This window comes from Canis lupus, chromosome 3, assembly GCF_048164855.1.
Source record: "Canis lupus baileyi chromosome 3, mCanLup2.hap1, whole genome shotgun sequence".
Lineage (NCBI taxonomy): Eukaryota > Metazoa > Chordata > Mammalia > Carnivora > Canidae > Canis > Canis lupus.
The window spans coordinates 10,461,070-10,475,520 of NC_132840.1; the positions used below are offsets into that span (position 1 = coordinate 10,461,070).

General features: G+C 46.1%; 1 protein-coding gene across 34 annotated transcripts in view; it reads left to right on the plus strand.

Moving 5' to 3' along the window:
* Positions 1-14,451, plus strand: part of ZFHX3 (zinc finger homeobox 3) — a 524,735-nt gene that overhangs the window by 473,489 nt on the left and 36,795 nt on the right. For 33 of the 34 annotated variants that reach the window (XR_012026543.1, XM_072817035.1, XM_072817111.1 and 30 more), the window contains one exon: positions 5,231-5,338. Coding sequence is in view for 33 of the 34 variants with exons in the window: in XM_072817035.1 (XP_072673136.1) it covers positions 5,231-5,338 (108 nt within the window). In the remaining variant the exon portion in view is untranslated. The remainder of the gene's footprint in view (positions 1-5,230; positions 5,339-14,451) is intronic. The other variant, XM_072817225.1, reaches the window with a different exon arrangement.

A 14,451-nucleotide genomic window follows, 5' to 3' on the forward strand; every position in this document is an offset into this window, starting at 1 on the left:
AAGCTTTAACCCTATCTTCAAAGTAGGCAGATTGGTTATTTTGTTTTTCAGAGAAGAGGTCCTATATACAATTAAAACTTGTTTCTGGTAAACCTCGTTCCAGGAAAGATGAGCTTTTAACAAAAGGCTTTTGACAGCTGCAGGCTATTTCATTTTTTTTAATGCCGAATGAAAAATCAATACATTTTTCTGGGTTATACATATTCAGAACAGGCCTGATATTTCCATTATAATGGAAAGTGGGTGTCTGTGCACATCTCGCCTGTCAGAGCTGCACCACCGCATTTTCCAAGCCACTGCTAAATATTTCAAACCTGATTTGATTGTGGTTCATGACAGCTAATGTTTCTCAGCTCTTGAGCCTGCCGACAGGCGAACGCACTTTATTTCACCCTCACCCTCAAATATGGCTCACCCCAAAGAAAAAGGAAAGAACAATTTCATTCTTCAGGGATCCCGAATTGTTGTTGTATTATTTAAGTAACGCGATCGCCTGAGAGCCCTGGCGATTCTTAGGAGAATTTCTAAATTTCTATCACACCAAGGTACTCCGGGGCTTTTGTGGGGTTTGGGGGGAAGGTTTGAGTTGATCTACATTGCCCTGTGAAGAGTTAGGAACAGAGGGACTAGTCCTCGCCATTGACCGACTCCCCTTCCGCCAAGTCGGAAAGCGATTTGTGAAGGACACCCAGTGGACGTGGCCCTTGGCCCCGGTGCCTTGGGAGCGTATTGTGTTCTCGGCAGCTGCCGCGTTTCCTTGGGTAACACGCTGGGGGCATGCGTGCCGTGGTAGCCAGGCAGCCTTTACGGTGAGGCCACCTCCGCTCTTGCCTCGGCCCAGTCCTCCTTTCGTTCATCAGTGTCCAGGTGGTTCATAAAATTTTTGCAAATCAGCACGGGGCTGCCAGGTGGCAGGGACCCCTCCTCCTGGAGCAGATGTCACCACACGTTGGGGAATCACACGGTCGCCCTCGCCAGCGTTAGCCGTATAAGGTATGTGAAGAGAATCATTGGCCTCGGTGGTTAGCGAAACCACCCTGACTGAAGGCAAATTTTCTGTAGCTGTGGCATCATCACGTCAAAAGCGTGAGGTGCCCCAGAACGCTTCCCTTTTAGAATATATTTCTCTGCTGAAATTCTCACACCTGCGGGCTCTGCGCTCCGCCAGGAGACAGGAGCGAGCAGCCTGGGTTTGGCCCGAGTGCTAGTAAGTGCTGTCTGGGAGAAGCGGTTGTAAAAAGGAGGCATTGATGGAAATAGATTTTTTTTTTAAAGACCTTCAGCCACTGTTTTATGGAGAGGCTGAAGGCAGAGGGGTAGCAGGAAGACCTCCCAGTTATTCAAGATTTGCTTCTGTTTCCTCAGCCCTTTACCGTAAAAATACATTCAAATAGGAGGGGTGCCCTTGCCTGAGGCCCCTGGGGGGTACCCATCACAGCAGCCTTCTGCTCTAGGGTTCGCAGCGGCACCCTCTCTGGAGTCTTCTGAGAAGCAGACGTGCCGCCCGGGTTGTGCTGGGCCTGCTGCCTCCTGCCAGGACCAGGCAGGGCATCGGGAGCAGACCTGACCTCTTCGCCCAGGGCTTGGCTGCGCCCTTGAGAGGACGTTCCTGGCGAGGAGTTAAGCTTGGTTCTGGAATATGACTAAACTCTTGGGGAAAAGTGGTTTTGATTTGTCTGTTTCAGCCTTAAAAGTAGCGCATTGGCTGCCGTGTGTCTTACTAAAGGGAAGCAACTTCATCCACTGAGGGAAAGACAGGATTTTCCAGATAACACTGGATCGTCAGTCCATCAAGTCTTTTCCTACCGTCTGTCAGTTGCCGATACTATTTAGGGGGGAAAAAAAAACCCAAACAAACCCAACTTTCGTAATGACCCCAGCCGGTTGCCACTGACTTCCGGGGTGGAAGATGCAATCTGTGAGAAACTGCCCTCCTGCCTGCTTGCTCCATCAGCATGTGGGTGTCAGATACACCTTCCGAACGGGAATGAGGACTGGATTAGCAGCCCCAGGGGTGCAGAGGGCTGAGGCCGTTGCTTCCCGGGTCCCCACATGGTTCCCGTTGCTGCAAGACCAGGCCCTTTCTTGGGTGCCAGAGGCCTGGGTCTCAGTGAGTGGGGTTTCTCTAGGCTTGGGGACCAACAAAACACCGCCCACAACACATTACAGGTCTGAGCTGTCCAGACAAATGCATAGTTTGTATCTCTGTTTTTTCATCATTTCTCTACCTTTATTGGTATTCAGAGCTCACAGTTTTCTGGTTACTGTCAGCCTGGGCTTTCATCCATTTTAAAGAGCAATTTTTCCTCTTGCTGTTGATGATGATGGTATAAAGACAGATGGTGTAACTGCTTATGAATGTCCTATTTTATTTCCCCGGGACCAGACAGTTCACTTGAAGACGTATATTATTTCCACATGCTCAGGTTGGGCCGCCCAGACGCTGTCTGCTGGGTTCAGCGAGCTGCCCTTCCGGGCCTCGCCATGCAGAGGGCGACACCTGTAGGTCGTAGGTGGAAGTGCACCCTGCTCGGCTGCGGGACCGGGTGCTTAGGTGGGGGTGAGGACGCGGAGCCCCTTGTGAGGGAAGCTGTCCGGGAGTTTCCTGAGCATTTCTTCTTCCACCAAGCATAGAACAGCCTTTTGGTGAATGAGTGATAAATGATAATATGAAACCTAGGCACTGAAAGAAAAGAAGAGGTTTGATTTCTAAAGAAAAGGAGCGGGAAGAGAAAGTGAGTTTCTGAATTCACATCTGTCCCCCGTCCACTCAGTAGAACTCAGCTGCCTTCACTTTTCTGCTTGTAGCAGGGCAGGGAGGGAAGAAAGCCAAGAACCCAGGAGGCTGATAGAACGAGGGCTCAGGAATATTCACAAAGCCCTGTGCGGTTTCCTTGCTTGTTGTAGCGATGACGTGCTTATTCTTCACACCCTGTGTCTTCTGAATAAGACCTATTTGGAAGGGCCCGGAGAACTGGGGCCAGTGAGAGTGACCGTGAGTTCCCAATTCCGAGCTCCGATGGCTGTGGCCCACACGATGTGCTGACCTTGGAGGTGGTCTCCCTGCGGGCCCACTCCTTCCTTCCCGCCTCTGCAGAGCAGCACCTCAAATGCTGTTCTCCACATCAGGGTGTTGTCTGTTTCATAGGTGTCACACTGTTTGCATCTAAGGTGATTGTGTGTGTGTGTGTGTGTGTGTGAGCGAGTGTGAGAGAGAGAGGTGGAGAGGAGGGGCCACTCGGCCATCTCTGCATAATCAAATTTGATTAATATCTACACTACTACAGATAGTTTGTGTCACAGCATGTACTGGGGCGAAGGAGTGTATTTTAAGAGCCCTCGCTCCTTTGGGCAGACCCAATTTAATACTGATTGACTGAATTCTGGTATCACCATTCAGGAAAGGATTTTATAATTATAGCATTGAACGGTTCTATCAAAAGTGTAAAAATATGCATTGAACATCCTGGTTCAACATAATTAAGACTATGCATACGTCATACTGTGTAGTTTGGTGGTTATTCTCTACTAACACTTGTATATAAATTTTTTTCTCTACTCAGTGGCGTATAGTGTTAATATGGCACTGTATATCAGATTGACTTCACACCATGGTTGCCATGATTTTTTTCTGAACTAAAGGGGGGTATGGGGAGACCTGACGTTAACTTCACTATGTCGTAAGACAAAAGGGAGATGCAGAGATTAGATGGGGAGGCCTCTTAATTGGGGATGAAAATAAGCACTCTGTTATTTTGCCTATGTTCCCCAGGACTGCCTCATAAATCCTGGATTGGTGGGAATGAAGAGAGAATGTTCCCTGACCCCCGAATTCAGTTTTCCAGTCCTTGGACTTCCATTGTTTTTCCGGGAAGAATTAGGAAAATCTGACTTGAAGTAGATACTTTCTTCTTCAGGTGTTTTATATACCCTCTGAGGTCATTTTACACTGAACTCCTCTTACTTCCTTTGCACGATGAAATTTAGAAGCTATTTTCTGCAGGTTTGGGGAGGGTAATACCCTGAAACATTGAAAAAGTAGGATAACAGCTCCAGAGACCTAGAGTGACACCGGTCTGAGCCCCAAGTCCCAATACTCGGTTCCTGTGCATCTGGTCTGGCACCAGCCCCATGTAGTCAATGCAAGCAGCCTGTTCTCGTGTCCCTACATCCAGGACAGTGTGCTCTTCAGAGTCTGCTAATAATTTCGTCATCAGCCCACCTCAGTTTGCCTGAATTTGTTAAATTCACTCATTTAACCCATTCTTAATAAATGTTTTGGATAATGATCCAGAGAGCCAGGAGAACAGGAGAGAAATCTCTTGCTCCCTTTCCATCAATATCTATAGGGTATCTTATAGCCTTTTCCTTCCTACTTGTGCAGGTGTTTTATGTCAGGAGTAACAAAATGACCATGTTGGAAATGACCATTCTTCTGTCTTCACCCAAAGCATTCTGTATTGAGCTGGAGAGAATTTCCATGGCTAGTTTTAAACCAGTGTTGGGTAAAGAATGGACTGGCTTCAAAAGAAAAATATGTGATGCTCTTAGAAATTTGTTTCCCTTTCTCTATAAATCTAGCTTCTTGCCACTGACGCCTGGCATGCCTACAGATGTTGTTTGTACAGATGTTGTTTGTTTTCTAGAACTCTTCACATTAATGAAATCCTATCACTGATAGTCTATGATCCTTGAGACTGTGAGTAATTGTTAAAAAGCAAGCAAACAAAAAACCAACAACCACCTCCCGCCGTGGTCTGGCACGTGCACACATACTTCGTGGCCTCTGCAGGGTCCATGGTAGGATCTAGCCTTGTTCACATCCAGGACGCACTGGGGTCAGAGCTAGGCAAGACCCAACATGTGGCTCCCTTTTTGCATTTTCAACTATAAAAGACTTGCATGCAACTTCAGGAATTTAGATGGGAGCGATTTCTTCAACAGGATTGGCTTTACGATATTAAAAGTTCAAATGAGGCATTCAGAATCCATCTGGAAATACCTAACATCCACACGTCTAGAGCGAGTCCGTCTCCTACCAGTGAATGGGGAAGGGAAAGACCTCGGCACCCCCGTGGTGCAGGCAGCCTTTCGGGGGCCTCGAGGAGAGAGGAAGGACCATCATTGGCATCTGTGTATTGTGGTTGGTAATTTTTTGGAGTAGGAGGCAAGAGTCTTTCATCTTCTGATCAGTTTTAATCCTTGACATTTTGTTTTTCTTCTATTTCAGAAGAAGCCATTGAAGATGTTGAAGGGCCCAGTGAAGCGGCTGCTGATCCAGAGGAGCTTGCTAAAGACCAGGAGAGTGGAGGCGAGAAGGACCAGAGCAAGTGGACAGGTAGCGTGTGCGTGCTGCCCTTGAACCCCTGACCTCTCTTCCCTGGAAGAGTGAGGCTGACAGGTCAGGGAGTAGATGCATCCTTAACCTACCCAGAAAAACTGTTCTGTGTACTGGGAGAAGGGTCTGGGTTTTGCTTTTTTGAGTGGCCAGCTTCATTCTCCTTCTCTTACGTTATATGAAAGAATTTTTAAAGCTTTTCTTAAATGGCCCCAAAGCCAGCTTGTTTATTAGAGCATCCAGGTGTCTGGCTCTATGCCAGGGGCTTCTGTGTTTCTGAGGTCACACTGCTTTCTGCAGCTTCTCTCTGGAGCTGCTTCACCCTTGATGGAATTCTTCCTCCATTGAAGGTCCAGTTACCTAGCCCTGCTGCCCCCAAGCCCAGTGGCGGGGTTTGCCCTGTGCACCTTGACTGGGAGGTCACCCATGAATCTCCAAGGAGTCAGCATTGCAGAGCAGGCTATGTTCTGCACACTGCGTGTCCCACCTTGCCCCCGTGGTGAGCGCCCACACCTGAAACGCACCCAGAGCGGGGCAGGCAGTGAAGCCAGGCAGAACGACATGGTACCAAAACCAGAAGAAGTTGATGTCAGGAAGGGAAGTGCTATTTCTGGAAAACTTAGTATTGTGAGAGGGGGAACAGCTATCTCTTGTGATGATAGGATTGCTGTATTGGAGGAAAGAAGAGCCGAGACTGAGAAGAAAAGCTTAGAGGTGTTTTGTTGTTGTTGTTGTTGTTGTTGTTGTTGTTGTTGTTGTTGTTTTGGAGGAGCCAAGTTGTTTCTGAGAAGAGTTCTCAGGACAGGTAAGTCTCCCAGAAACCACCACAGTTCTTAGAGGAAATGGTATGACAAGCAAAGGAAATTATTTTATTTGGTCAACCTAATTCTTACTGCCTTCCATTATTAATATTGTGATACTTTGTGTTTTTTCAAGAAAATATTTACCTTCTAGAGTCTGTATTGGTTGGGCCTTTGTTACTTTTCCAGGCACGACTGTTCTTAAATCATGTCAGTGTTGGCCTTCTCTATTTAAACAAGATACAGAATCTTGGAGAGAGGCCAGGGGAGAGCAGTGAAAATCACTGAAGGCTGAGAAATATTGCCTCTGAAAAGAGGCTGAAGAAATTGGGGCTGTTCAGTCTGTAAAGGAGAAATTCGAGAGGCAGCTTAACAGCTTCCAAATTTCAGGAGGGATGGGGCGGAGTAGGTGATGCGCCTGTTCAGTGTTTCCTGGGACAGAGAAACAGGGTGTCACGGCCGCTGAGTGAGCGACTGGCATGCTAGGTGGACTTAACTGTCCTTTTTTGAACTGTGGTGGCCAGAGGCCTGCGCTTGAGAGATGCTGAAGGACAGGGCCGAGCACCCTAGGAGGGGTTGCCAGGGCAGGCTGGGAGCAGGACACAGATGTCTGTCCTCAGAGGTCTTGATCACAGGGGAGGATCGCACTGTGTTGCTTGTCACACTGGGTTTTTCCTGTTCTGTCAAAGCGAAATGGACACACACTTTGCAGATAGAGAGGATCTGGGCAAAAGGATTTCACACTCGCTGTTGGAAGGCCGAGTAACCTTCCAGGCCATCTGTCCTTTGTTTTCACAGTGTGGGTCCCTGGTTTCTAATCCTGGCTCTGCCACTTATTAGTTATGTGACCTTAACCTTTCTGTGCCTCTGTTTCTCATATGAGATGGGGGATTAAAAATAGTACCTACTTTCAGAGGATCGCCGTGAGGATTATATGAATATGGGAATCTTAGAACAATGCCTGGCATATAGGAAGCTCTATGTTAGGATGGTTTTTGTTGTTATTTTAATAATTTAGTTAGATGAGGAAAAGTAGTGGGGGTTTCTGTTTGGGTCCTTTCCTATGAATGTGAAACTGTTGCCTGGCAGGTGTGGTTTCTAGGAGTTTCGAGAAGCTGAGGGGAGGAACAGCATATAAGAACTTAGTAGGATCACGCTGATAGTATGTGGTGTGCATTGCCTGCATTCTGTGTGCTACAGACACTGAGTAAATGACAACATGTAACTGCCATTTGCAAAATACCCACTGTGCGCCAGGCTCGTACCGGGCATCTCACACGTGCTCCCCTAATTCTAAGACTAGTTGAGGGCAAGCTCGCTCAGTTGAGGGTAAGCTCGCTCGGTTGAGGGTGGTTCATTTAAATCACATTCAGAATGTTGAGAATTCAGTGGGAGTGTGTCCTTACAGAGCTAGTGGACATGCCAGGCCATCAGGAGCACCATAAATATGAGCTCTTTAATAAAGCCCCACTTTCTCGTTCGTTCGTTCGTTCATTCATTCATTCATTCATTCATTCATTCATTCATTCATTCAAACAACAGTCTGTACTGTATCTCCAGAAGATAGAGATGAGACAGAGAGAGAAACCATGGATGAATAACTCAGAGGTGCCCCTTACCAGTCACGTAGTAATAAAGTGAGAAGGGACAATTCTTTCCTGACTCCTGCGAATGATCCTCTTTTGACCCGAAGCATAATTTTGTCTATGTTGTCTGAGTGTGTAATGACAGGCTTTATTAAGGTACTTGAGCCGATTTGATCTTGGAATCGATACAGGTGGCAGCAACCTCTTCGCAGCTTTCTTTGGGATCCTTACTATTTTATAAAAAAGAAATATCTGCGTTTGTTCCATTTATGCCCTAAATTGAACTGTTCCTATCTGATTAAATGTGATGGGGAGTGCTTCCTCCTAGCAAATAAATAAATAGTGATTTCACAATTTGTACTGTTGATTAGTGGCCGCTCACGGTGCAGATTAATAATATTTCAAATGAGCCTGGATAATTGACATTTTCTCGGCTATTGATTACGTAGTTTGGGGTTTGTACAGGAATGGATAATCTTTGCTAAAAATTTTTAGTCATTTATTTTTATATTGGAATGGGACTCCTGATTTCCTTTTTGGTGTCCGTTGGTCATCCTCTTTGGGCTTCTTTATTTAGATGTCAGGTCTTTGACCTCAAGTGGCAGCAAGGCAAGATAGTGGTTTGAATCACAGCAGCATTGATTCCACGGCCCGTGGCTGGATCCCAACCATGAGCAGGGCACCGGGCAGAGTTCCACCGATCACAAGTTCCATGATGACAGGCCCTGCCTTCAGGGAGCGTAGCACTCCGTGGGGATTTCAGGAACAGACCTAACCATCAGAACCGTGTTCTATAGGCCAGTGCTGCCCCTTGGAACTCCCTGGGCTGATAAAAAGGTTCTGCCTCTACACAGTACAGTACGGTAGCCCTAGCCACGGCGGCTGGTAAGCCCTTGAAGTGTAGCTAGTACCACTGAGGCAGTAGATTTTATTTCATTGCAATGCATTGAAATGCAGCTCTTTACACCCTGAAAGTGCAGCTGTAGATAATCAAAAGGAACAAAACTACCCCTGAAAGGATGCACCCCAGATACTCTAATTTCCCAGTTATTGTTAAGGCCATATTAAGCTTTACCTGTGTACCAGGCACCGTTCCAGTGCATCACACCTGCTTCCCAGCGGGCATGCCAGGAGTCCTCACAGGTGCACAGGTACTGATCTCTAGGGCCCTTGAGTTGGCCAGATGGGGCTGGGGGCTGCTGAAGCAGGGACCAGTTGGATTTTCATCTGCCCACACTAACTTGCCCTCATTTTCTGCGTACACCGTGACATGAAAGAGAGTTGGGAAGCTCTGCTTTACACACGTTCCCGCCTCTCACTCTGTGAGATAAATGCTGTGAGTAACCATCCCCCGCACCCCTTCCTCAGCCCCCTACCACTGTGCAGAGCGGTAAACTGAGCCCGGGAGAGCTAAGCCTGTGCAGGGCGCCAGAGGCACACACACGGGTTCAGATTTGCAGACTGGCCGTGCTGCTTAGGACAGAGCCTGAGTTCCTACAGGTATACTGTCCCATCTCTCCAAGAATGGGATTTTTCAGCATGATCATTTGATCTTGCTTTCATCTCCATTTTGGAGAGTAGCATTCTCTAAAGTTGTACAGCAGCAACAGTAACATGACAACGACTTGCTTGTGCAAGAATGAGTTGGATCGTCCACCATGAATATACTTGGTAGTAAGTCCACATCTTGCTCAGTGGTGAAGTGGACCACTCAGCTAATGGCCTTGGTCTCTGGAGCCTCGGGCATCTCATCTGTAAAACATGGAGAGGTGACACCCACCACCACACCCTGGGGTCCATGATGAGAGTTCTTGAGGGTTCCACGATGGCCAGTGGTGGCACATGTACAAATGGCGGCCTTTGATAAGCCCTTCAGAGATTGCATCCACGCACAGTGAGTGTAAAGCACTCTTGTGGGCCAACGGAGGGTGCAGGAAGGTTCTTTGAAGCTAAGTCTCTTTCCTAATGCACAGCAATTTCCACCGTCCAACTTTGTGGTTTTCTCTTTTGAAACATGAAAATGATCCCTCGTTCTCTTTTAGCAGTGTGTGGATTTAAAAGTGTGTGTTCTAGATTGAAGAGCCCCCAGTGTCGGCAACTGAACAATAATTAATGCAGTGATTATCCAATCAACCATTAATTGCTATAAATTAAGTGATATACAATTAATGTGATGCTTTATCACCAATAATTAGGGGAAAAAATTGAACTCTTGGCAAAGAATCATAGCAAGATGGTTATTTAAATCCTGTAGCCGCCATGGTTTCCAGCCACAGAGCACTAAACTGGATCTAGTTAAGCTAATTTGAGACAAGATGACCAGGGGGTGTTAGTGCTTTAAAAAACAAAGGGCCACAGCCCAACTGAAAATGCCAACATGATAATGCTCCAGAAATCTCTAACTGATGTCCATGTCTCTATTTTTGGAAGATTTTGAGTTATAATTGTAGTTCGAGTGTTGTTTTTCTAGGGGAATGGCCTGAAGGGACTTTATTTTATTAATTTTTTTAAAATCCATGATGCTCACCTAACACAGAGCAATTAGTGCAGTGGAGCGTCCCTGATTTGAATCCATGGAAGATTGCTATTAAAGGAGGTATTAGCAGGCCGGCAAGGTCTGGGCGACTGTGAGGGAGAAGTGTGTTTATGGAATATGGTGCTGGCAGGCATGATTTCAATCGGGTTTGACATGTTTAACATAAATGTATAGTGTACAGCTCTTGCTGCATATGAATAATTCCTACAAACCCACTGCCTTTCTAATTACTGAGGTTGAAAAAAAGCGGGTCAGGCACATCCTGGTGGAAATCTATTACCAGCCGTCCTCCTATTCTCCCTGTTGTTTACAGCTTTGTATAAATAGGGATGCCACTGTATGGAGAACTTAGTGCCTCAAGTATAATCTGTGACAGAGAATGGAAAGGGGCTGGAAAGAAGTACCTTTTTTTTTTTTTTTTTTTTTTAATTGAGTCGATTAAGATAAAAGAAAGTATATGCTGAGAGGAAGTGTTACGGGTTTGGAGTAGCTCTGGCCAGTTAGGAGCCAGGAGCCCCAGGCTCAAGGCCTGGTTCTGCCGCAGAGATGAGCCACATGACCTCAGGTCTCTGGTCCATAGTTTCAAAATCTGTAAAATGGCAGGTTTGTACTAAATAGGTTCTTGCAGTTCTGGAACTCCTTAAAGATAGAATTGGGGGAGGAAGAGTTGCACAGGAGAATCTTGGAGAATATTAATTTCTAAAGTTGGAATGCTGGTAACTTGCCAGGATTTCCCTAGTCTCCCACCAGTTGCGATGGCGTGGGCCAGGAGTCTGCACTGAGTTCACGTAGGCCCCTTCGGCTTTTTTCCATGAGGGTCGAACCACGCCAGGCCGCCTTCCTTGGTGGGGTAGCAGAGCTCTACATGCTCTCACCTGGTCCTGTGTGACTGGAGTGCATCACCCTGTGTTGTCAGAGCCCCGTGTGATGAGGACATCAGAGGAGGAGCCCCTGGAGATTCATGTGGGTGCCTTTGAGTAACCACCCATCCCAGCTCTGTTTTTGGCTAGAAACCAGGCTGTTCACCACCAGCACCATACCTCTCTAGAAATCATTTCAGCCTAAATCTCTGTCCTTCTGGCATTTGGTTCTATTTTTCTACCTCACCCAAAAGTAAATTTGTCTTTGCAGTAGGGTGTGTGTGAGGGAATGCTGGGAGCCTGGCTCACATGGCTCCTTTGTGGTTCACATTCCTGCCAACGGAAACCGTTTTTGGTTTTACGTTTCACACACGGATGGGAATTGTGCAGCTATGTGGGCTTTTCCAGAGTCCTCTGTTCCCTTTCTCCACCTCCATTCCCCACTCTCTTTTTTTCTTTCTTTCTTTTTTTTTTTCCAGGCCGCTTTCAGTATAACTTGGCTGCTTAAAGTCACTGCAGGCAGAAATCTGCCTCACGATTGGAAACAAACCATTCGAACTATTTTTATGTTGGGAAGCAAAAATAGATACAGGGTGTGGTGTATCTCTGGACTTGCCTGAATTCCAGTAATTCAGAGGTCTTGGCTTTGAGAATTTATATTGTAAATTCTAAGAGAGGGAGAGGGACCACATCAATTGAGCAAATATTTTTGCATGCAGTAACAAAATTAGCAGAGGTAATCTAAGGCAGATACAGGATATGCAAAAAAGTAAGGAACTCCCTTTTTGGGACATCATATGTAATCACATAACCGTGGTACAGTATGATGAGAACACTCATCCAAGGTATAAAGGGCAGTAGAAATGGAGATTAAGGACCAATCATTTTTCATCACTGTAGAAAATACCTTATAGATTTACATATTACTTTTGCAAGGGGGCCCATGTGAATCTTGCTCTGTTTCAGTTTTAGCTTTTGTGCTGATGGGGGAAGCACTTCTGTTATTAGAATCCTATCTTAGTATTTGATTTAAAAAAAAAAAAAAAACCACCATAGTGCCTTTCTCAGAGGATATCTGAACATTTCATTAGACTTTCACATTCTTCCTGGCCCAACATTCTGTTTTGTAGACTAGAGAAGTATGACACATAGATGGTGAACACCTGGGGGCCAGATTTGTGATCAAATCACAATTTGCCTTGTGGGTCCGGGACATACTCCCCACCTCATAAAGCTAAAGAACACATAACATGGTAGCTTGCTCTTATTATATGAAAATTGGAGAAGACGACTTGAAAATCCTGTTTCTCTCGTTTTCAGACAGGATTGTGAGTTCTTTATGATCTGAGTTTTGTGGTATTCATTCACTTGTGTGTGTGTGTGGGTTTGCTTCATAAGACTTTCTTTTTTAGAGAGCAGTTTTAAGTTTACAGCAAAACTGACAGGGAGGCACAGAGATTTTCTATCACCCTCTGCCCCCACGCATACATAGCTCCCCCTGACAATCAACATCACTCACCAGAATGCACTTTTTTTAAACCAGTGATGAACCATTGACACGTCAGAAATCACTCCAACTCCACAGTTTGTCTTAGGATTCACTCTTACTGTTGTACATCCTGTGGGTTTGAACAAAAGTATACTGACATATATCCATCATTATATATATTTTCACTGCCCTAAAAATCTTCCGCGCTCTGTCTCTTCATCTCTTCCCCATGTGGCATTCATTCATTTCTATAATTTCCAGCACTTAGCAAGGACTTGATACCGTTGTTTGATTAACAGTCAGTTTGGTTAAATAACGTGACCATAGACATTTTCAAGTCCAGGACATTCTACTTTCTGTTAGACATCAAACCTGTGGGTTAGTAGGATTGCTCCATGTTAGTATATAGAAAAGGCAAATTTTGGGTATCTGTGCTTCTTTAACAACGAAGCCCCTCATGGGCCCATATTATGTTCCAGAGCTCTTTCTAAAAAGGAAACCACAGCAAGCAGTGTTTGAGCTCTCACTGTGCGCTAGACTCTGTGGTAGGCTTTGTATGTCCGATCTCTTGCCAGCCTTACACAGAAACCCTGTGAGTGAACACTGCCATCCTACTGTGGATGAGGAAACTGAGAGCTCAGTGTAGTCAAGTAAAATGCTCAAGGTGACACCTCCAGGTTGGGAACCAAGGTGTGGTGAGCACTGCAAACCTCTGCGATTCGTTACCTAGCAAGAGGGGGGCTGATGTCTTTGTATAAAGGGAACTCCTGTCACAAGAAAACATGAGGGTAACATCAGCTCTCAAGAAGTCCCTAAAGGTACACAAGAGCCACATCCCCACCCCTTTGCACAGATCATTCATCTCAGCCCTTTGGAATGCTATGCGCAAATCCTACATGGGACTCTGGGTACTGAGAGAAGCATTGATATAAATGCGTACGCGGTTCCCCCTCTCTCTACTGTGAGAGGACCAAGACCAGGCCTTTCTAGTGGTCTTAGTACTTATTTTCCACCCTCACAGGGGCTTGAGTGGTGTCTTAGATTCTCACACTGCCCTGCCAAACCTAAACTAGCAAGAACAAAACAAAACAAATCCCCAAAACAGACAAACAAAACAAAAAACAACCCTGGGCAGATCACGGGGGATGAAACGGTGCTGAGAAGTTCAGTTCAGAGCTCTTGGGACCTGCCACCAAGGCTGGGCCTGGATTTTATTGTTGATTTTCACAAGTTCACTTCTATTCTAAAAATTTAATCTTTTAGGAAGATAGGTTTGGAATGGAGAAAAAACTGGAAGAGTATTGTTACAGTCCAGTCTCTGGGAATCTATGCTGTGTTGGGGCTCAGAGACCCTAACTAACCTAATTAATATTTGATTTGATGGGGACTGGATGAACGTCTGTTAATTAACTTTGGCCTGGTCTCTGAATGACCCACAGTGCCTCTTTGTTTTGCCCTACATCTTAAACCTCTGAACTGTTTCCTCTGTCATTTCAAGGGTCTCGGAGGTCCTTTCCACTCTGGTTTTCTCCAAATCCCTGGTCTTCACAATCCTGTAATTAGGCCAGGGGGCAGAGTGATAGCGCAGCTCCTACCTTGCCCCCTGACCATGGCCATCCATCTTCAAGGAAGCCGTGACCACAGATGGCACCTGGGCACAGCTCAGGAGGCTGTGCCAGAGGGAGCCGGCAGACTTTGGGGGAAACTGACAAGAGGCCAGAAGTGGGCCGGCTGGTTAATACCTCAAAGTGAGGGATCAGGGCTGGCACATAAGCCAGGCTCATGGTGACAGCCCAGTGTCTAGAAGTTATTAAATAAAGTGACAGCCAATATTGGTCTAAA